The sequence below is a fragment of the Dendropsophus ebraccatus genome, chromosome 15 (genome assembly GCF_027789765.1).
Source record: "Dendropsophus ebraccatus isolate aDenEbr1 chromosome 15, aDenEbr1.pat, whole genome shotgun sequence".
Taxonomy (NCBI): domain Eukaryota; kingdom Metazoa; phylum Chordata; class Amphibia; order Anura; family Hylidae; genus Dendropsophus; species Dendropsophus ebraccatus.
This window is the reverse complement of record NC_091468.1, coordinates 48,201,690-48,224,083: the sequence shown is the minus strand read 5'-3', so window position 1 is coordinate 48,224,083 and position 22,394 is coordinate 48,201,690. Positions and strand designations below refer to the sequence as shown.

The window sequence follows — 22,394 nt, the reverse complement described above, 5'->3', positions numbered from 1 at the left end:
CACTTCTGTAGGTGACCATACATGGATGATGCATTTGTGATTTGGAAAAGTATCAACCATGACTTGAAGAACTTTTTTTTTTAACGTTGAGCCTGACTGACCTTGACATTACAGGGGTGGTGTCACAAAGCAAAGATTGTTTGCAGTGATTGTTGTGTTTTGCAGTGCACTATATTCACTAACGGTATGTATATAGTTATTTGTGCAGTATATATGCTGTGTGTATATATATATATATATATATATATATATATGCAGTATATTCACTGCCGGTATATAGTTATGTATGCAGTATATATGCTGCTTATACAGTTATGTGAGGTATATATGCTGTTAATATGATTGTGTGTACAGTATATGCGCGCCTCCACTCTCCGTGCCTCTCTGCTCAAAGAATTGACGCTGCTACCCTGCTATGAACCGATGTGGTTCCGAGTGCCCCTTGTAGCCCGGGACCGCGGGTATTAGCGGGCACGGTCCGATCGCCGCGCCCGCTAATACAGTAATCAGATGCAGCTGTCAAACATGACAGCTGCATCCGATTACCGGACGCAGCACTTTCCTGGTGTCTAGTGGGTGAGACGTTGTCCCGGAGGAGCGATCTCTGTACCTGCTGCCGGCTGGGGACCTCTCCAAGATGGCGGTGTTCCGGGCCGGCACTCGTTTGTTTTCGGCTGCAACAGCCGAAATCAAACAAGTGCCGATCTCATTGATCTTTGCTGTATAAGTACTTATACAGCAAAGATCTCAATGAGAGATCAAAGTGTATATACTAGAAGTCCCCCAGGGGGAATAATCCTAACCCCAGGGGGGCTTCTAGTATATGTGTAAAAAAAAAAAAAAAAAGTATTGTTATTAAGTAAAAAGCCCCCTCCCCTAATAAAAGTCAGAATCACCCCCCTTTTCCCAGGTTTTAAATAAATGTAAATAAATAAATAAACATGTTTGCTATTGCCGCATCCGTAATCGCCTGAACTATTAATCACATTCCTGATCTCGCATGGTAAACGGCGTCAGCGCAAAAATATCCCAAAGTGCAAAATTGCGCATTTTTGGTCGCATCAAATCCAGAAAAATTTTAATAAAAAGCGATCAAAAAGTCGTATATGCGCAATCAAGGTACCGATAGAAAGTAAACATCATGGCGCAAAAAATGACACCTGACACAGCCCCATAGACCAAAGGATAAAAGCGTTATAAGCCTGGGAATGGAGCGATTTTAAGGAACGTATATTTGTTAACAATGGTTTGAATTTTTTACCGGCCATCAGATAAAAGAACAGTTATACATGTTATATATCGTTGTAATCGTAACGACTTGAGGAACATATATAACAAGTCAGTTTTACCCCAGGGCGAATGGCGTAAAAACACATACCCCCCCAAATAAAAGAAATGCGTTTTTTTTTTTTTTGTTCAATTTCACCACACTTTGAATTTTTTTCTGGTTTCGCAGTGTACTTTATGCAAAAATTCAGCCTGTCATTGCAAAGTACAATAAGTGACGCAAAAAATAAGGGCTCATGCGGGTTTCTAGGTGGAAAAGTGGAAGTGCTATGGCCTTTTATGTACAAGGAGGAAAAAACAAAAATGGGCCCCGTCCTTAAAGGACAACTCCCACGGGACCCCAAAAAAAAAAAAAACACAGACACACACAGACACCATACTCACCATCTCTCCGGTGACGATCGCCACTCGATTCGCCCGCCGTCCGCCTCTCCGTCGCCGCCGTCCGTCATCCAGCGATGTCTCCAACTTCCGGGTCCAGGGGATGGAAAAGGCTGCCAGTGCGCTTGCGCACCGGCAGCCTTTTCATTGGCTGGAGCGCATCACATGGCTTCCAGCAAGCTCAGCCAATCAGGGCTGAGCAAGCTGGAAGCCATGTGATGCGCTCCAGCCAATGAAAAGGCTGCTGGTGCGCCTGTGCACCAGCAGCCTTTTCATCCCCATTCACTTTGCATGAAGACGCCGAGGAGGAAGAAGACCCGGACCGCCCCCGGCTCTGACGTCGTCGTCACCAGATGCCGCCCCGGAGAAGAGGACCGTGACGATCGTAATAGGTAATGTATACATTCCTTAACTTCCGGGGTGGGGGGTCGGGGGTCCGAAAGTGGGGGAAGGGGGCCAGGCCGGGTATTTAACTACATTACAAAGTTATATAACTTTGTAATGTGTGTTAAATGAGCAAAAAAAAATTTTTGTGGGAGTTGTCCTTTAAAGGGTTAATGCGGCCACTGTCCCCCAACCTGTGGCTCTCCAGCTGTCTCACAACTACAACCCCCATCATATAACCCTGTGCATGCAATATCTCCTCAGATAAGCCTGTGCTCATATACAGACACACAGAAGCCGCCACCTCACGCGGTGGAGTGTGTATACTGTCCTGTGCTCAGACTATGACAGACGACGTGTACTGTATGGACCTATATACCCCGTACTGTGAGGAGGAGCAGCAGCGCCCCCATTGCCCTAGTACAGCGACACCCTGTGAGGGAAGAAGGAGGAGGAGAGCTGGCCGCCGGCGGCAGTGCACGGGTTAAGCCGCGCTCACTTCCTCATCGCCTGACGCGCACACATGATGGCGGGCTCCGGGAGGCGGCGGCTGCTGCTGGCTGTGGTGACGGCGCTGTGCTCGGTGCTGTGCGGAGCCGAGGAGGAGGAGAGCGCAGTCAGGACGGTCACCTCTAGCAACTGGACGGCGGTGCTAGAGGGGCAGTGGATGGTGACATTGTGAGTACAGTGACAGGAGCCGGCTGTCACCGCAGCTGTGTGTGACCATGGCGCCATTGTGTGAGGGGTCATATACGTGCGCCGTTTACACGTCACTATTCACCGCGGTAACGCCTCAGTGTGTACACCGTGACTGAATCCATGCTCTTAGGAGCTATAATATAACATTTGCCCTTTATGAGGAGAAGAGTAATGGCTCATATGGAAATGACACCTGCCAATCAGAGGCGAGGATTGTGTACATCAGGGCATGGCCCCGCCCCTTTAAGGGGGTTCTTAGAAATAAGTCCACTTGGATCACATGACCCCTGTATACAGCGGATGTGTGATAACTGTGTGATTAGGGGGGTCTGACTGCCAGGTATCCTGACAGTGCTGATACTGTCTATGGAACCCCCGACATTGATGGGCGCTGGACCTGGCGATGGCGGTCAGGTGTCCTATTGGGGCTGCACACCAGTGTATGTGTCAATTGTTGGATCAGATGGGATATATTCTTCAGTGATGACGTTGTTGCCCCCCACTAACAATTTTTTTTTCATAACGATCAGCGTTTAGACGGTACGATATATCTTACAGAAATTCGTTTTGCGATCGCTTAAGCCTATCTCACACATTGGTTATATCGGTGAACGACTGTTTACACGGAACGATCTGCAAATTTTTTGTGAATGATCAACGACGATTTGAGAACATGTTGAAAGATCAAAATGAACGATTTATCGCTCGTCGTTTGATCGTTCGCTGCATTTACACGTACGATTATCTTTCGAATTCGATCATTATCGTGCGAATTCGCCCGATAATCGTTCCATGTAAACGCAGCAATAGACTTTGCAATGAGTGGCTGGACCCCACTGCTCCATTCACATCTCCAGGCTGCAGTCCTGTGGTTGGAAGATTAGGAATCGGTGGGGATCCAAGTGGTCGAACCACAAACGATCTAGTATTCTAAACCAAGGGCTGTGCAGTGCTCGGGAGAAGGTTCATCCAGAGCAGGGGTAGGGAACCTTAGCTTTGGCTGTCCAGGCATGATGGGAGTTGTAGTTTTGCAACAGCTGGAGGGCCAAGATTTCCTACCTCTGCTCTATAGAAACAATTCTTCCTGCTTACCAAATATGTTCCTGTGCCCTCTAGTATAAACATCTGATTTCTTAGCTAGTGAATAATAATCGTATTGACAGATTACCATCTGCGGTTTATATTTCATGGCGTTTGTAGTGTGATGCCCGGCTGCTGACCCCCCACCAGACTCTCTTATCTCCCCATAGGCTGCGCCCTGTATACTCCCTCTATACTCACTATGACAGACTTTCAGTCTGATAAAGAGCCCTGGCCTCCCAGATAATCGGCTGCTACAGACTGTGACCTGTCCGAATAGTATTGTCTAAAAAAGTGTCTAGCAGCCCTGGCAGTCACCGGGACCGTGACTGTCCTTCTGCTAAGAGAATGATTACTGTGGATGTTTGACTGTAGGGTCTTATTACCAGCAGTAACAAAAAGTCAATAGTACAAGAGAATATCATAACCTGTGTAATGTATCTTACTGGAGAAAAATGCCTAATCAGGCTCCTCCTTTTTCTCGACATTCTTTGTGGAAAAACTGCTGAAAATTCAACTTGTCATTCTGTTGACATGTTCCTTAAACTTTTTGGATTTTATTTTCTAACTACAAAGCGATAATGGGCAGTATTTTTCCTATTCCTCTGCAGTGAACACTGCACAGGTGCCTTAACGTTCCAACACATGTGTAGTGTTCACACAGCTGAAGAATAGGAGAATACCTGCCTGGGCATTCCTAATGATGAGGTCGGCAGGGAGGAGGGACGGAGAGGCGAACGAGAAATCGTTGATCGCTTTACAAGACCTGCACCTATTTTTATCTTCGCTCGTTCGCAAAACGTTCGCATTGAATAAGACATCGTTCGGTTGTTTGCAATAGATATGAACGAAATAGCGAAGAAAAACGATTGCAATTACGATCATAAGTAACGATTATCGTTCCATGGAAATGAGTGAACGTTTTAAGGTCTTTCGCAATAGCGATCGTTTGAGATCGTTAACCGTTAACGATTATGCAAACGATAATCGTCCGGTGGAATAGGGCCCTTAGACGATTTGGTGCACTATGCTGTGTCAGTCTGTAAGGATCAGGCCATAGTGCAAGGGTGTGTGCACACTACGGAATGCAGGGAACACCTGTCTCGGATTCCGCAGCTCGCAGCCGCGTGCATCTCCTCTGCTCCCATAGGCTTCTTTCTATGGTTTGCCAGATTCCGACGCCCTTCCGAAGAATGATCGGCTTCATTTTTTGGGTGGACGGCGGAATCTGGCAAACCATACAATGGAGTCTATGAGAGCAGTGCAGATGCGAGCGGGTGCGACCTGTAGAATCCGCGACAGGTGTTCCGTCGGGATTTTGTAATGTGCACATAGCCTGTTGTGGTAAATAACTACAACACTAGCAGGACAGACAAAAGGGATAAGCTGGATGTGCATCCATCTAGGGTAGAGTTCTAGATAGTGATATGTGAAATGTCCAGCTATATATATGTGTGTGTGTGTGTGTATGTATGTATGTATATATATATATATATATATATATATTATATATAGTGGTGCCTTGGATTATGAGCATAATTCGTTCCGGGGCCGAGCTTGTGAATTGCTGAGTGTAAGCGCAGCCACGTTATACCTGCAGTGTGTATAGGTGAGTGTAAGTGGCGGCACATTATAGCAGCAGTGTGTATAGCTGAGTGTTAGTGCAGCCACATAATAGCAGCATTTTGTTTAGCTGAGTGTGAGTGCCGGCACATTATAGCAGCAGTGTGTATAGCTGAGTGTTAGTGCAGCCACATAATAGCAGCAGTTTGTTTAGCTGAGTGTGAGTGCAGGCACATTATAGCAGGAATATACAGGATGGGAAACACAAGGGCTGACAGACTGCAGGGAGCATGAAGGAAAGAGCAGGGCAGATGTGGGCACAGTATAGCAGCACTCTCTGTCAGGGGAGAGAGGGGTTATAGCTATGGGGAGATTACCTCCACAGTCCTGTCCCCTGATGTAGCCCCAGCCTGAAGTGGATCTGCCATGATTTTGAAGGTGAGGGAGACTTCCTGGATCAGAGTACAGAGTACCGCTATGCAGACCATGCCCCTCCCCCGCTCCCCCTCCCACCCAGTACAGGGAGCTCTTAAACCAAAGCAATGCTCTTAAACTAAGTTACACTTTTGAAAAACTGTGAGCTCTTCTTGCAAAATGCTCTTAATCCAAGTTACTCTTAAACGAAGGTACCACTGTATATATATATATTCTCGCACAGTCGCAGTTTAACCATACAACTGATGGAGACTTCATAATAGCTGCTGCATGAATTGCAGCCACTATAGCAATCAAATAAGGGAGCGCTGCTGACTATAAATCACACTGTGGTGCCACCTTCACACTGACAGATGATGCCTGGCACTCTGAGCAGTGTTTGTGGGCAAGAAAACCCACAGAGCCCTGAAGGGAGGGGGGGGGGGGGTTGGGTGTTTCCTGAGCAGGACACATTTTGCTTTCTACTTGGCGCCTAAAAACTTATCTTTATCTGGCAACAAGAGTGAAGACGTCTTCCTGTGACCTCATTTAGGACTTGTTTTGGACAATCTTTTTCTAGCGGCTGACTCATACACATTGACATCGAGCGCAGCGTGACACATGCTTGTAGATCAGGAGTACTAGTCTAATGGGATCTAGTAAATATGCAGTAAGTATTCTGTGTTCGGCGTTCCACCCATTGATTTAACACAGTAATATTGCCAGACTATATATTTCCATAATAAAAAAAGAAATGGTACATTGATGACGTATTAGTACACCATGGCTGTGCCAGTGTATCCGATCCAGATATTGCTCACACTGACATCAACTAGTTGGTCTCAGCAGTGTGTTAATGGATCTGTCTTCACAGTATTGCCGTCTCCTGGTGTGTACAACAGAATAGTGCCAGACAGATAAGGGTCCTGGATTGTGTGCCCGACAGATTTCACTGTTAGGGTACTATTACACGGCCTGATGGGGGCCCAATAATAACTGTAAATGAGCACCGATCTGCTACATCGTCGCTCGTTTACTGGGCCTATTACACGGCCCGATAATCGTTTAAGAAGGGCTGCATAGACATTGTTACCGATGTCCTTGCAGCCCTTGCTTAAACTGTATACATTACCTATCCAGGCTGCAGGGCTCCTCTTGCGGTCCGCTTGTCCCCGGGTCCCGCGCGCTCCAGCTTCAGAGCGGCCTGTCTTAGCTAACGGACTGCTCAGCCAATCACTGGCCGCGGCGTTCCCGGCCAGTGATTGGCTGAGCGGCCTTTTAGCTAAGACAGGCCGCTCTGAAGCTGCAGCGGGCGGGACCCGGGGAGAAGCACAACGCAGGAGGAGCCCTGCAGCATGGATAGGTAATTTATGCACTTTTCAAATCATCAGCCGTTGGCCGTGCACTGCTATTACACGTAGCGATGCGCGGCCGGTGCCCGACAATTATAGGTCCAAAGCTATATCAGTGATAGTTGAGTTTATTACACAGAACGATAATCGGCCGGATAAGGCCGATTATCGTTCTGTGTAATAGTCCCCTTAGCGTCTCGATAAGGGGTCGGAGTACTTATACATTTTGGGAATGACGCAAGCAAAGTCACGTGCTGACTACATTTGGGCCTCTGAAGTTAGTGGGGACTGTGCTTGTATACATCGCCGTCTCATTCTGACAGGTTGTTGGTGTGTGTGTGTGTCAAGGAGGGCACACTTGTAAAGTCAACCCACCCAAAATGGTGCCGCACGGCTGCAGTTCCCTGCACAGCCAGGTAACTAGGAGTTCCACTTTTACAATGATCTTCACTCCCATCATTAAGATTCACACCCATTTGATTACTATCTGAATATTATAAACCCACATATCTCCAGGATGGGAGGACATATCAAGGAACTGTAAAAAGTTGTGTAACCAGGACACCCAAAGCTTTTCATTGGTAGGAACGTCTTGTTTTGTTGGGTTACTTACAGGTCCTGTTTAACAGGAGCTTACATGTGAGCTGCCGCTTAGAGGGCTTTCCAGGGCATTTTTGATCGATGGGCTATTTAAAGTGTAACTATCATTTGTAAAAACTTCTGACATAGCGACACATCAGAAGTACGTGTCAGTGGGGGTCCGGGTGCTGAGACCCCCGCCGATTGCTAGAATGATGGGGCAGAAGCACGTTTAGTGGCCATGTTGGCTTACTGCAGGTTATCTACCACTGAGGTGAATGGAAGCTGAACTGCAGTAACCCAGCATATCAGCTTGATCGGTCAGTCAAGCCAAGCCAGGTCGGGAGAAGTTGCAGAGATTTTTAAGTTATGTCTTCCTTTGAAGCTGCAGCATTTTAAGATGAAATCTTTAAGATGGTCATCAGTAATAAGGAAACCTGTCAGGATTTCATGCTGCCCGAGGCATAGAAAGCATAAATTTACTATCCGACTACCTTTAAATGTAACCAACTCATTCGGTGGATAAAACATCTAAGCTCCGTCTCTTGTCAGGGGTCCAGAATTATTTGCATGTACCTTTTTAGGAAAATATCTTGATAATTGTATGGCAGCTTTTTGTGTTGTTTGTGCCGCAGGGATTGTGGCGGTGCTCTCTCCTCCTCATTACGGCTATGGCAGCTGTTTCCTGAAGAGCACACATCACTTACGTCTTCTGCTCTGGTTTCACTTGCTGAAGCTTTTGCGTTTTTAGATCAACTTAAAAAAGAAAAGAAATGCCTTGGTTGCGATACTACATCAGAGAGGTGTCCCCAATGTGTGACACTCCAGTTATAACATTACTGTGGTGCTCATAGTGTCCTGACAGCCAAAGCATAGTATTATGGAGTATAATGGCCTTTTCCTGATGCATAAAAAAAATTCCTGATCCTGCGCTATTAATTTATTGGAAACTTCTTATAATTGCAGGTAGACTGTAAACACTGTTACCTTTTATTGTGCAGTATAAGGACATCCATGTGTGTGTATGGTATACAGACAATATCAATAATAATGCATACATTGTTCATATCGCCTAACAGAGTAATGTCCATACTGATCGATATTTAACACGTGACCATACACTAAGCCTGGCCGTGCAAAGCAAATAAGGCTTTCCTGCCCCTTAGGAAAATGGGGCCATGTAAGGTCCCAAATGAGCAAAATTGGTGCTCACTTACATGCCTTCTCAAGGTGCGCTAAATCGCTGCCAAATCGCAGAAGGGCTGCATCATTCGCGCAGCTATTAACATGCATTGTTATCAACGGCACATCTCCTATTTACACAACGATAACAATACACTTTACTGCCGGTCAAAAGATCCAATCAGCCGATGAGCGGGTGTTTTTCCACTTGTCGGCCGACTGCTGGTACTTTTAGGGTATGTGCACACTACGGAATTTGGGCAGATATTTCAAGCGGAGTCCGCAATGCGGTCTCCGCTTGACGTTCCGCCTGTCCCATGGATTCTGAAGCTCAATTTGCTGTCTGCTAAAAAAAAATTGATGTGTCAGTACTATGGGCAAAGGGCGGATTGAGCTTTAGAATATCATTGAGTCTATGGGACAGGCGGAACTTTAAGAGGAGACCGCCGTGCGGACTTTGCTTGCAATTTCCGCCCAAATTCTGTAGTATGCACATACCCTTAGGCTGTGTTCACGCGTGATGTTATTGATGCATTTTTGCCAAGTTTTGGACTAGTTGCAAAACTTGTGCCCCTCCACTTTACTTCCTTAGTTGTCAGTGCAGGCTCTACCACTATCCAACAAGAAACGTCAGCCACCTCCAGTAATCCATTTCCCTTAAAGTCATGGCGTATTCTGCCCCCCCCCCCCCCCCCCCACGAAGCAGTACCAGGAGTCCTAACTCCTAGATTAGTCGTAGGCACAGCAGCTCCTGATGGTGGTCACAGCTATTGCTGGCAGACCTAGCTCCCTATGCAGGAGGGACATATGTCTGACTGCTTTTTCTGGGTACAAAGTAACTGGATGCAGTCAGTGACCACATGTAATGTCATAAATCTGACACTAGGTGGAAGCAGAGACGCATGGGGCCACTCTGGGTCAGTTAGGGCATTTGATATACTTGCTATATGTGTTGCTGACCGTTCCGCTACTCATATGTTCCTGACCCTTGGTCATTGATCGATTTACCCGATTTTCACAGTGAAATGTTTACCTCTGATATTTTTTGTTCTCTGACCGTAATAAAAATCTGTGCTTATTATTTGATCAGATGGGAAGACTAAACTTTGTGAAATGGATTTCATCCTGGGCTTCCCGAGGATTAATATAGAAGAATTGACTTAGTCCTTTAATCCTAACACTAGAGCAGTAATGTAATCTTACAACACAATTCTGTAATGAAAGGAGAATATAAGGTCAGGACCTGGAATCCACAAGAGGTGTGTATGCGCCATCTAGGTATTGTACGCTGGAAGTAAGGCTTTATTGGAAATGACACGGTTACCTACAGACACTGTCATCCTTGCCCCCTTATATCTGGATATCTGTATTGATCCCTGTAATAATATGCCAATTTGGTAAATATCTGACAATATAGCAAGGGTCACTGATCCACCGTCTTATGCTGGAGTACAGTCGGCTTCACTCAAGTTTACTATGAACGATTTGAAGGCCCCTGTTAAATCTACTTCCAAAATACAAGATGCAATATATGGCGGCTGTATTCTTCAGTGTCTACAGAGGAGCAGAAGGGGATTAAAGGAAAGGATTGAAACATTTGTTGTCCTGGTCTCAATACATACTGCTGCCCCAGAGCTCAAAAAGGAGAGAGGTCTCGTTGACTACAGATGGCCGACTTCTCACCTTAGTAGAATCCAAATGAAAAAGGGAGATATGTCCCCGTGCAGACCATAAGTATAGAAGCAAATTTTATTGGTGTATATCCACAGGGCTGCAGCAGGCTGTGTGTGTGTGCGCATAATTGCATGCCCCCAAAGTGACCTTCTATATCACTGTGTGACCTCTATATCACTATGTGTTACCCCTCTCTATATCACTATGTGTGACCCCCTGTATATCACTATGGCTAACCTCTATATTACAGGTATCTGGCATTGTTAGCAGTGTTTCTTTAACCCCTTAAGGTCAAAGCCTATTTTCGTTTTTGCGCTTTTGCTTATTCCATTTTAAGTTTAAAAGTCCATAGCGCTTGCATTTTTTCACCTAGAGACGTATATGAGCGCTTATTTTTTGCGAAACCAATTGTACTTTGCAATGACAGGCATTATTTTTCCATAACATATGCTGCGAAACCGGAAAAAAATCATTTGCGCTGTCAAATTGAAAAAAAAACGAATTTGTTTTGATTTCGGGGAGTTTTGCATTTACGCCGTCCGTCCTATGGTAAAACTGACTTGTTATGCATGTTCCTCAAGTCGTTATGATTACTATGATATATAACATGTATAACTTATATTGTATCGGATGGCCTGTAAAAAATTCAAACCATTGTTAACAAATATACGTTCCTTAAAATCGCTCCATTCCCAGGCTTATAGCGCTTTTATCCTTTGGTCTATGGGGCTGTGTCAGGTGTCAGTTTTTGCGCCATGATGTGTTCTTTCTATCGGTACCTTGATTGCGCATATACGACTTTTTGATCGTTTTTTATTTAATTTTTTCTGGATTTGATGCGACCAAAATGCGCAATTTTGCACTTTGGAATTTTTTTGCGCTGACGCCGTTTACCGTGCGAGATCAGGAATGTGATTAATAGTTTGGGCGATTACGCGCGCGGCGATACTAAATATGTTTATTTATTTATTAATTTATATTTATAAAATGGGAAAAGGGGGGTGATTTGGACTTTTATTAGGGGAGGGGATTTTTTATTAATAAAAACACTTTTTTACTTTTTTTTTTACTGTAACTAGAAGCCCCCCTGGGGGACTTGTATATAGACAGCACTGATCTCTCATAGAGATCAATGCTGTGTATATACACAGCAAAGATCGATTAGATCGGTTATAGATTACTATGGCCTGCTGCAGGCCATAGCAATCTATTGCCGAGCCGGGATCAGCGTCATTCCGATGCTGAGGCCCGGCACGGGCAGAAGAACGGATCTCCCCCCTGCGATCGCATCGCGGGGGGGAGATCCGTCCCACTAGACACCAGGGACGTGCGGCGCAGTGCCTCTAAATGCAGCTGTCAGGTTTGACAGCTGCACTTAGAGGCTTAATTAGCCGGCGCGGCAACGGGTCCCGCGCCGGTTAATAGAGGCACTGCCCGGCTGGACATGTCAGCCGGGATCAGCGCCGTTCAGAGCGGGGTCCCGGCGGGACCCCGCTCAAAACACCCCGAGCGGCACCATGACGTATCAGATACGTCATGGGTCGCTAACGCTAAAGGGTTAAGTATGGTGAATATTTAGTTAGAAACATAGAAGACTGTCAGCAGGAAAAGACCACCTGCTCCATCTAGTCTAGTTGTGAGTAGTTCAGGACATGGAAGCTGGAGACTGGCTGCATCCACTGCACACACAGGAGAAGCTGCTTTATATACAGTATTCCTTTATTCCCTCAGAAGTCGCCCCAGGATCATGTAGGACATTAGGGAGAAGCTGCAGAGCCAGTGTGATAAATAACTCCCCTGGTATATGACCGCCCATTTATGAAGGAGCAGGAGTCGGGAGTCTGAGTCGGTCCTGATAAAATTCAGAAGTCTGAGTTGGAGACGGTCCTGATAAAATTCAGGAGTCGGAGTTGGAGCCCGAGCTGCGGCTTACCGACTCCACAGCCGTGGCCAATCAGTTGTCATTGCACCTGGGGTTCAGGACCCTAGGAAGACAATAAAGGTGTAAAAAAATAAACGTTAACCATGAAATCATCCCCTCCTCAAATACAAAAAATGTAAACAAAAAAAAAAGTCCAAAATCTTAAAACATTGTTGTTGACCCTGTGGCACTGTGAACGGAAACAAAAAAACGGGCAGCATGATGCACAAACATGCTCCCTTATGTATTATCCACTTTGAATGGCTGTCATTGGGGTGTTTTCAGATTGACAGATGTCTTCCTGTTTGTGTATAATTGTAACTGAGTTAGTTACATGGCACCAAGTGTGATATCAGGACGCAGATACACTGAGCTAATAAATATGGCTCTTGTCTATCATGTAGCAGATTTAATGCTGTAATGCCGGCCTGTTGGTAATCCCTCTTTGTTTTCTCTAGAAGTAGAATAACAATATATTCCAGACCCATTTTGCACAGAAATAGTTAAGCCCATAGAAGCGCAGAATCTGACTTTCGAGAACAATAACCTTCCATGGCTGATTGTAATGCATTGTTCTCGTAATAAATGTCTCGCTCGGAGCTACTTTGGAGTATGATTAAGATTCAGCCGGGCTGTGGAAATTGAAGTACATTGTTTTCTCATCCCCCCCCTTCCCCACCTAAAGTAGCACAAATTGTTTTATCTCTGAGATGTTCATTCATAATCCAAAGGGCAGATAGCAGAGATGTCGCAGCCTTAGGAGACATTTAATTATTTTCTTCTCACAGGCCTTTAAAGCGTCACAACAAAAGAAATCTCACTTCCAACGCTTGTTGATTGTTTTCTGCAAACAGATTTGATTTATGTGACTCAACAATCCATAGTCGGGGTTGGAAATATGAACGGTAATGCCATCAGTCATTGCTGACCTGTTACAAGGAGAATTTGGTTTTTTTGCATAGACAAAATCTTCAGCACTTAAGACAAAGTTATTGATTTCCAGAAGTTATCAAGTTGATGAAGACATAAGTTCCCCTACACGTGTGTGTGTGTTGCCTTGTGGCTCACCCGAACACCACCCCATGTGTACCCCACCCCATCAGTAACTTACCTACCGCCCATAACTTTACATAGTGCTCCATGAACCCTATTTTTTGCATATTCAAATTTTATAGGGGACAATGTATCAATGGGGACTCTTCATGAGTACTCCATTGTTTTTTTTTTCACTGATCTCCTTGAGCTTGTATTTTTCAATGTCCCCGTTAGCCAGAATCCTACTCCACACTGACGAAGGGCAAATACCCCGAAACAGCTGTCTGTGGATAGATGCCCGGCTTTGGTATTTCCCTTGTCATTTTGCAATACTCGCAGCTGAGTTAGATTTCAACCCAAAAGCGGCCACCCTGTTATTTTCCTTTTTGTGTTCTACTACTCGCAACCGAGTGGGACTTAATGCGCTACATTTTTTAGGGTGGTTTGATGATCTCCCTGCTGGGAGGCACCCCTTGGCAACAGGTTTTCCTTCCCTGGATGGATATCTGGCTATTCCCGTCTTTTGAGACTTGCAACTGAGGCTCCACAGACCCCCTTTTTTGCATTTTCAAAGTTTATAGTGGGCAATGTGTCAATGGAGACTTTTCATGAGTACTCCATTTTTTTTCGCTGATCTCACTGAGCTCAGTGATTACTGTGATTTGTTATAGATATTATACAATAGAGCAGTGATTTTCAACCAGTGTGCCGTGACACATGGTCGGGTGTGCCGCGGGGAAAGTTCCCCAAACTATGGTGCCCCTGTGAAAGAGGAGAAAACAATGGGGGAGAGAAACCTGGGGATGGGGGAGAAACAGGGGAGAGAAGCAGGGGGGGGAGAGAAACATGGGGATGGGGGAGAGAAACAGCGGAGAGAAGCAAGGGGGGGAGAAGTTTGGTGGAGAGAAGCAGGGGGGAGAAGTATGGTGGAGAGAAGCACAGGGTGGGGGGGAGAAAACAGGCAGGCCTAGGTTTCACACTGAGTGAGTATAAATACATTTAGAATCTATATTATTAACTATATGTATAATATGTACTGTTTTAGTGTCATTTTGTGCCATTTTGGTTGGTGGTGTGCCCCGAGATTTTTTAAGTATAAAAAGTGTGCCGCGGCTCAAAAAAGGTTGAAAATCACTGCAATAGAGGCTGTCTCCGCCTATGTGCAGCACTTTGACGGTAACATTCTCTGTAGTGACACGGGAACAGTGCTCCACATTTGCTGCTAATGTTCCTCTATCTGACTGTATCATCTCTGCAAAGTACTGAAGACCCCTGGCTGGCAAAATGTCCTGAATAGCCTAATGCATGTATGCTCCTGTTTCTTCTATTTGCTGCTCTGAATGTAGTACAGAACAGCTGTGCGGATGTCCTAATGGGAGTTATGATGGAATGGCTTTTATTCCTTTTCTCTGTCTTATATCATATATAAAACTATGGTGCTGGCTGAATCCTAAGGTTTCAAAATGGGCAATAATAGCTCCTTATGCAACCTATGTTGACTTCCCTTTTAATAGACATATTATATCTACTTACAGGACAGGACACACCGGAATCAATTCTGAACAGCTTAGTGAGTGGCGTACTTTTCTCCATAGTGACTTGTGACCATATTTTTGTAGTCTTTGCTCTTGGCAATCAGACTTTTACAGTAGCCAAATCTTTATATACTGTAGGATATCTAAAGGCCACTGCTCAGCTTGATTGTTGGCTGTCAGCACCCGGGCCCTACCTGAGGTGCCAACAGTGTGCTGTAGTTTACAATCCCCTAGAGAGCATGTCATTTTTCAGTGAAGCACATTTTGCACAATCTCTCGTCTCCTACTGTAATGAAGAGTCAAAGAGAAGTTGCGGCTCAGTGTTTGTGACTCACTCTGGCACAGCTCACCACTCCTTCCTGCTCGCCTTTCATGCATAATCTCTGCTGCTCAACCTTATGCTCTCTCTCATTGTTATCCAGTGTCTCTGAGTGTTTATTCCAGACATAAACTGCCTACAGAGGACTGATCTGCAATCTGATATAGTTGTGTTGGAGCTGTGGTCTAGGGGTAAATCAATTTTCTCAAGACCAGTGATAGTTTTTTTTTTGCCTTAGTTTGATTCCCCTGATAGAAATGAAATATAGGTATTTAATTATTGTCTTTTTTTTTCTCAGTATTGTATCATTTTTAAAAGTGCAAAGAATTCCCAGTCAGGTCCAAATTAGTTTTTTTAAACAATGATGAGAAAAAATAAATAACATTTCACTTCCATGAGGGAATCAAACCCAGGAAAAAACTCTCATTGGTCTCTAGACAGGTGATTTACCCCTAGACCACAGTTCCAACACAACTATATGTGATTGCAGATTAGTCCTCTGTAGGCAGTTTAAGTCTGAAATAAACACTCATAGACACTGGCTGACAGCATGAGTGAGTATAAGGTCGAGCAGCAGAGATTATTCATGAAGAAGAGGGAGGAGGAAGGAGTGGTCCAGTGTGCCAAAGTCCGGCACAAACACTGAGCCACAACTCCTCTTTGACTCTTCATTAGAGTAGGAGACCCCAGATTGTGCATAATCCACTGCACGGACAAATTACCAAAAGGTACCATGCTCACTGGAGACTTCCAGCTACACACTGTCAGCGCCTTGGGTAGGGCCTGGGTGCTGACAGATTCCCTTTAAATATATTATTCAGTTCACTTAAATGTGATGGAAATTAACAGTTTTTTTCTCATGTTTTATTAAATACAGTTTTTATTATGGCAAAGGGCAGAATCCACAGCTTCCCTTTGAGTACAGTGGGCATGCTTGTCATTGTTACGTAAAGTATTATCTTAGGCTTGGCTTGGCACAGTGTCCTACAGATGGTATGCCCTAGGTTACTTTTGTTCATCTAATTTTAAAGGACTAAAATAAGCATTAATTGGCCAATAGCAAAAAAAATAGAAACCAAGTGGTTTTCATTGGCATGGATCGCCGTATTGTGATTGCATTCATTTTTCAGATGAATGAGCCCTATAGGTTTCTGGCAGTAAAGCTGTTAGGCCGGTTCCAGAAGTGTTCAGTCTTGTCTCTCAAACCTACACATAGCCGGTTTAATGTACAGATCTGTCAGGATGTGATTAATAATGTGGATCTGCAGACACATTAGTAATTATTTTGGTGACATTGGCGTGTAAGATAACATTTTACACTTGGATTTCTGAGCAGACATTTTTTTAAATGTGAATGTGCCATAATGTACTATTAGAAAAGGATTTATTGTTTAAAGGGAATCTGTCAGCTCCTGGGCCCTACCTGAGATGCTGACAGTGTGCTGTAGCTGGCAGCTCCCAGTGAGCATGGTGCCTTTTTGGTAATTTTCCGTGCAGTGGATTATTTACAATCTTATGTCTCCTACTGTACTAAAGAGTCACAGCAGCTGTTCGTGCCACACTCTGGCATGCATCCTCCTCCCTCTTCATGAATAATCAATGCTGCCCGGCCTCCTGCTCACTCACTGCTCACAGTTTATGTCTGAAAGAAACACTCAGGTCTAATTGAATCTCTCAGCCCAAATGTGCTGGATCTGTGGTCTAGAGGTAACTCACCTGTCTAGAGACCTGCCAGCAGTTCATTCTCTGGTTCGAATCCCCTGATGGAAATTAAATAGTTTTTTTTCTTCTCATTATTGTATAGTTTTTAAGGCTATGTTCACACACAGTATTATTTTGGTCAGTATTTTGCAACCAAAACCAGGAGTGAATTGAAAACACAGAAAGGCCATGTTCTTAAATTGTTGAAATTGAGTGGTTGGCCGTCACTTAAAGGGAACCTGTCACCCCCCGTGCCGGGGTAACAGGCTGCCGACCCCCCGCTAGAGCACCTTATACGTACCTGATCCCGCCGGGTCCCGATTCTTGATTCGGTCGGGTGACACAAATACAGTATCAGAGCCCGAAGCCCGGCGCGCACGCTCCTGAGTCCAACACTCATAGAGAATGACAGAGCGTCGTACTCACCAGTCATTCTCTGAGTGTTGGACTCCTCTCAGGAGCGCGCGCCGGGCTTCGGGCGCTGATATCTTCATCACCCGACCGAATCAAGAAGCGGGACCCGGCGGGATCAGGTGAGTATAGGGGGCTCTAGCGGGGGGGTGACAGGTCCTCTTTAATGGCAACTATTGGACGTTATTTTAAAATAACAGTAATTATTTGCTATTAAATGACAGCCATCCACTCAATTTCAACAGTGTGTTTGAACAGAGCCGTTCTATGTTTTCAATCCACTTCTGGTTTTGGTTGCAAAATACTAAGCAAAAATACTGGGTGTGAACAAAGCCTTAAAAATTATACAATAATGAGAAATAAAAAGACATCTATTTAATTTCCATCAGGGGATTCGAGCCAGAGAATGAACTGCCGGCAGGTCTCTAGATGGGTGAGTTACCCCTAGACCACAGCTCCAGCAGATTAGGGAGAAGAGATTCAATTATACCTGAGTGTTTCTTTCAGACATAAACTGCCTACAGAAGACTGATCTGCAATCTGACAGCTGAGCGAGCAGGAGGCCGGGCAGCATTGATTATTCATGAAGAGGGAGGAGGATGCATGCCAGAGTGTGGCATGAACAACTGCTCTGTGACTCTTTAGTACAGTATGAGACATAAGATTGTACATAATCCACTGCATGGAAAATTACCGAAAAGGCACCACGCTCACTGTGGGCTGCCAGCTACAGCACACTGTCGGCACCTTAGGTAGGGCCCAGGAGCTGACCGATTTCCTTTAAATCAAGTTTAATAAAATTGGAATGAGATATATATATAATTCCCCCCCCATACTGTATACCTCCACCCCCCCCCCCCCACCTCCCTCTGTAGTTCTTCCCTCATACTGTATACATCTCCCCTCTGCAGTAAGGCCCCACCATACTGTATAGCCCTCAAAATCATTCCCCTATACTGTATACACCCCCATTCCTTTGCAGGTAGTCCCCACACTTTATATCTCCCTTGCCCCTATAGTTGGCGCACATACCCTCTGTCCCCCCACATTCAATATCCCCCACTCTGCATCTTTTTACCACTCCTGCCTCCCCTGATTGGCTGATGCTCTGGTTACCTGACCTGTCATTAGGGGGTCACTGCTGGATATGAGGCAATATCCATGCTACCCACGGAAATGGCCACAAAGGCGCCAGGGCCGTATTTACCACTAGGCACCCGTGGTCCGGTGCCTAGGGCAGCACCTTGCAGGGGGGCAGCACCAGGGAGCAGGGGGAAGGAAACAACTTTTCTTTTTTTGTTTTTATTTTTTCAGTCTCCCACCTCCTGTTCAGACTTGCCAGTAAATCTGGTATCTTTTTGAGGGGGGTAGGGGGGGAGGTATGGTCAGGTCTTGTATAGCAATATTGTTCAGGTCTGGCATGGCTGTGACGCCTGGATCCTATCCTATGGTGAGAGAATTCCTTCAGACAATATGCAGACTGTTCTTATCATTGATTGAATGTGAAAATTATGTTTTGAGCTGTTAAAAACCATGAAAAATGCGATTCAATGTTTCTACATGTAGAGAAATGAATGTGGCCGAAACCAGGCTCCCCCACACTCCCCAAGATGGGGTGTCTTCAGGTTTAGTGCCTAGGGCAGCAGCAGCTGTTAATACGGTCCTGAAAGGCGCATGAGACAGTAATATGTCTGAGCCCCCCCCCCCCCCCCCCCACACACACACACACTGGATGAGAATGGGGGGTCCTGCGTATTACGTTTGGCATGAAGACCCGATCTTCTATCAGCAGCATTGAATTAACCACTAATCCGGCAGCTGCACCTCATGACAGGTACACTTTCACTAGGTCTACTCCACATTGAATCCAGGTCTTATTTTCTCTGTAGGGCTTATTTTTTGAGAAACTGGAGAATTTAGTTTTTATTATGGCCACTAAGCCTAATAATAGGTTAACTTGTTACGTATCTAGGGACAGGATTATAATGAGTATTGCTGCGTTCACACGAAACGATTATCTTGCGAATTTGCACGATAACTATCGAACTATCGTCGTTCGCAAAAAATTCGCAGATCGTTCCGTGTAAACAGTCGTTCACCGATTTTACCTATGTGCGAGATAGGCTTAAGCGATCGCAAAACGATCGCACAACAAATTTTCCATACGATTTATCGTTCCGTCTAAACGCTGATCGTTATTAAAAAAAAAAAAAGTGTTACTTCGAAAACGTTAATTGTACGATTGGGCGAAGTATCGTTCCGTCTAAACGCAGCATAAGTGTAATATATATAACCATTCACACTAACAAACTTCTATTGGCATCGTAGAGTAGCTAAGCTAAAAAAATGGATAGAATTTCCTCTTCACTCTTATTGGACATATGGACATAGGTTGATACAATTTTTTGAGTACATAAAAGGCTCTTGTATCAGTAAGACGCCCATCGTTGTGTATTAATGGTGAGCACTTACACTGTAACATAATCATGTTCTTGGTTGGCCTGTGACCTCCATTTATTTTGCACGTTTTCATTTGCCCTTTGTGGATTTCCCCCAGGTGGTCTGGTTTGCTCCCACATACTGATCTGTTAATAGGATGACCCTGGTCGTGTGTGTACAGCAGGGAAAGCAGGTTGAATGATTTTACTGTGTACAACATGTTGGCCGTATATATGCAATGGGCTATAAATGGCACTATATAAGCAATGGGCTATAAAAAGAAATGTAATAATTGTTTGCTGTATCCATCTTTCTTTACTCAGCTTTGCTCCGTGGTGCCCGGCCTGCCAGCAGATGAAGCCTGAGTGGGAGAATTTTGCCAAACGAAGTGTACTCCTTGATGTACATGTAGCAAAGGTGGATGTGACTGAAGAACCAGGTACAGTCATAAACAATTACATCTTTATGATGATAACTGGCCCCACTTGTCATCACAGTAAGCCATGTGTTGTGTGGCCAGGATATTTTTGCATGCAGGCTACTATGCACCGATGCAGATAATTGTGTGGCAGCCGGCCAGGGGCCCCGCTACTCTGCCGTGGGTGGGGGTTAATGATGACTCCAATGGGCAGGCAATGGGTGCTTAATTTATGCTAGAACTATCCCATTTTAGTGCTGAAGATGGGGTTGTCATTTATGGTATTCATTTATTTTACAACTTTTTCCAGTACTGGTAATAAGCCACTTCTAGTATGCTGGTTCCTATTTCCTGACCTGCATAACAGTGGGAATTACTTGGTTGCCTGGTGTACAGGAGTATAAGGACAGTGGAAATGCACTGCTGAGCATGTCTGATCACCAGCATTGAACACATTAGGTGGACACACAAAAGAAAAGCAGGAAACACCATAACAAGTATGGAACAGCAATATGGAGACACATGAGCTTTTTTCTTTAATTCTTGCAACTGGAAAATTATGTCTTTACCAGATCCAGGATTTCCTTGGGAATTGACCCATTTAAAACTTACCTGTGGTCTTTAACCCCTAGACGACCCTGGACGTAGGGTTACGTCATGGAAGTCTGTCCCCAGACGACCCATGACGTAACCTTACGTCCAGGGCATTCCGCGGCTGCAGGGGGTTAATAATAACATATAAAGTAAAGATCGCTGCTGATCCTTTCAGCAGCGACCTTTTACTCACCTGCAGCCGCGCAATCGCTTCCCCCACGCCATCACGATCGCTGTGATTGGCTGGCCAATTAAGGGCAGCCAATCACAGCGATACCGATGCATTGTGGGCCGGTATGACGTTAATAAACCGTGATTGGTGCTGTCAGAGACAGCACCAATCACGGTTATGCCGGGGGCCGTGTGCCACGTGACCCCCGCCCCCCGATCGCCCGGATTAGCCGTTTGCCAGTAACTGGCCAATCACGGGCGAGGCGGGCGTTTCTACATATTGATCCCTCCCTGCTTGCCCTCCTTTTCGTCAGGATCGGCGAGCAGAGAGGGTGTTTGTGAGTTGCCCGCTCCTGCCCCGTTGTCCTTAGCAGGGAGATCATGTTAGCAGCACACTCTCTGCTGCTAGCAGTCTCCCTGCTTGTGATCCGCCCCCGCCCACTCCCTTGTGTCATCCGCCCCCACCTCCTCCCCTGTGTCATCCGCCCCCACCTCCTCCCCTGTGCCATCGCCCCCCTGTGCCATCGCTCCCCTGTGAGATCCGCCCCCCTGTGAGATCCCCCCCCTGTGCCATACGCCACTTTTGCCATCTCCCCCCCCCCCCCCCCTCTTCCCATCAGCTTCTGCCCCCCCCTTCCTCCCCTGTCTTCCCCTTCTTCTCCCTTCTGTCTTCCTCCTCTTCTCCCCCCTGTCATCCTCTCCTTCTCCCCTGTGCCCTCCCACTGTTTTTGTGCTCCCCCCCCATCTGTGCCAGCCTCGTTGGTGGCATAGCGCAGGGTGATCAGCCAGCAGTGCCCACTGTGTGCTGCCTGGCTGATCCCCTGAAATTTGTGACTGTGCAGCAGCAGCAGCAGCAGTAGTTCTTCTGCTGCTGCTGCTCCTGTCTCTCTTGTTCTGATCAGTGACTCATCACTGATCAGCAACAAGTGGGCACAAGTTTTGTTTTTTTTTTTTGTAAAAAATAAAAATAATTTTTTCCTTGTTTTCCCCTGCGCCGCTCCGTGCTGCCCGTGCTGTCGCATCCGTCAGTGGCATAGTGTGTGCAGGGAGATCCTGCTAGCAGCATCCTCTGTGCTGCTAGCGGTCCCCCTGCCTCTTTGCCCCCCTCAGACCGTTCCTCCGCGCCGCCCCCTCACCTGCCCACCTCACTTTCCCACCCCTGTGCCAGCCTCCCCCTGCCTCTTTTTGACCTCTCAGACCGTTCCTCCACCAGCCTCACCTGCTCACCCCTGTGCCATCCTCCACCTGCCTACCC

The 22,394-nt window shown here is 45.7% G+C and overlaps 1 protein-coding gene across 2 annotated transcripts in view; it reads left to right on the top strand.

Annotated features, from left to right (window-relative positions):
• Nucleotides 1-1,951: 1,951 nt before the first annotated feature.
• TMX4 (thioredoxin related transmembrane protein 4) overlaps nucleotides 1,952-22,394 on the top strand; it is a 55,600-nt gene continuing 35,157 nt past the window's right edge. Inside the window, exons 1-2 of one of the 2 annotated variants that reach the window (XM_069954971.1) lie at nucleotides 1,952-2,060; nucleotides 20,280-20,395. In XM_069954971.1, the coding sequence (XP_069811072.1) occupies nucleotides 1,960-2,060; nucleotides 20,280-20,395 (217 nt within the window). In that variant the 5' untranslated portion in view covers nucleotides 1,952-1,959. Of the gene's footprint in view, nucleotides 2,061-2,502; nucleotides 2,731-20,279; nucleotides 20,396-22,394 lie in introns of those variants that run through there. The other variant, XM_069954970.1, reaches the window with a different exon arrangement.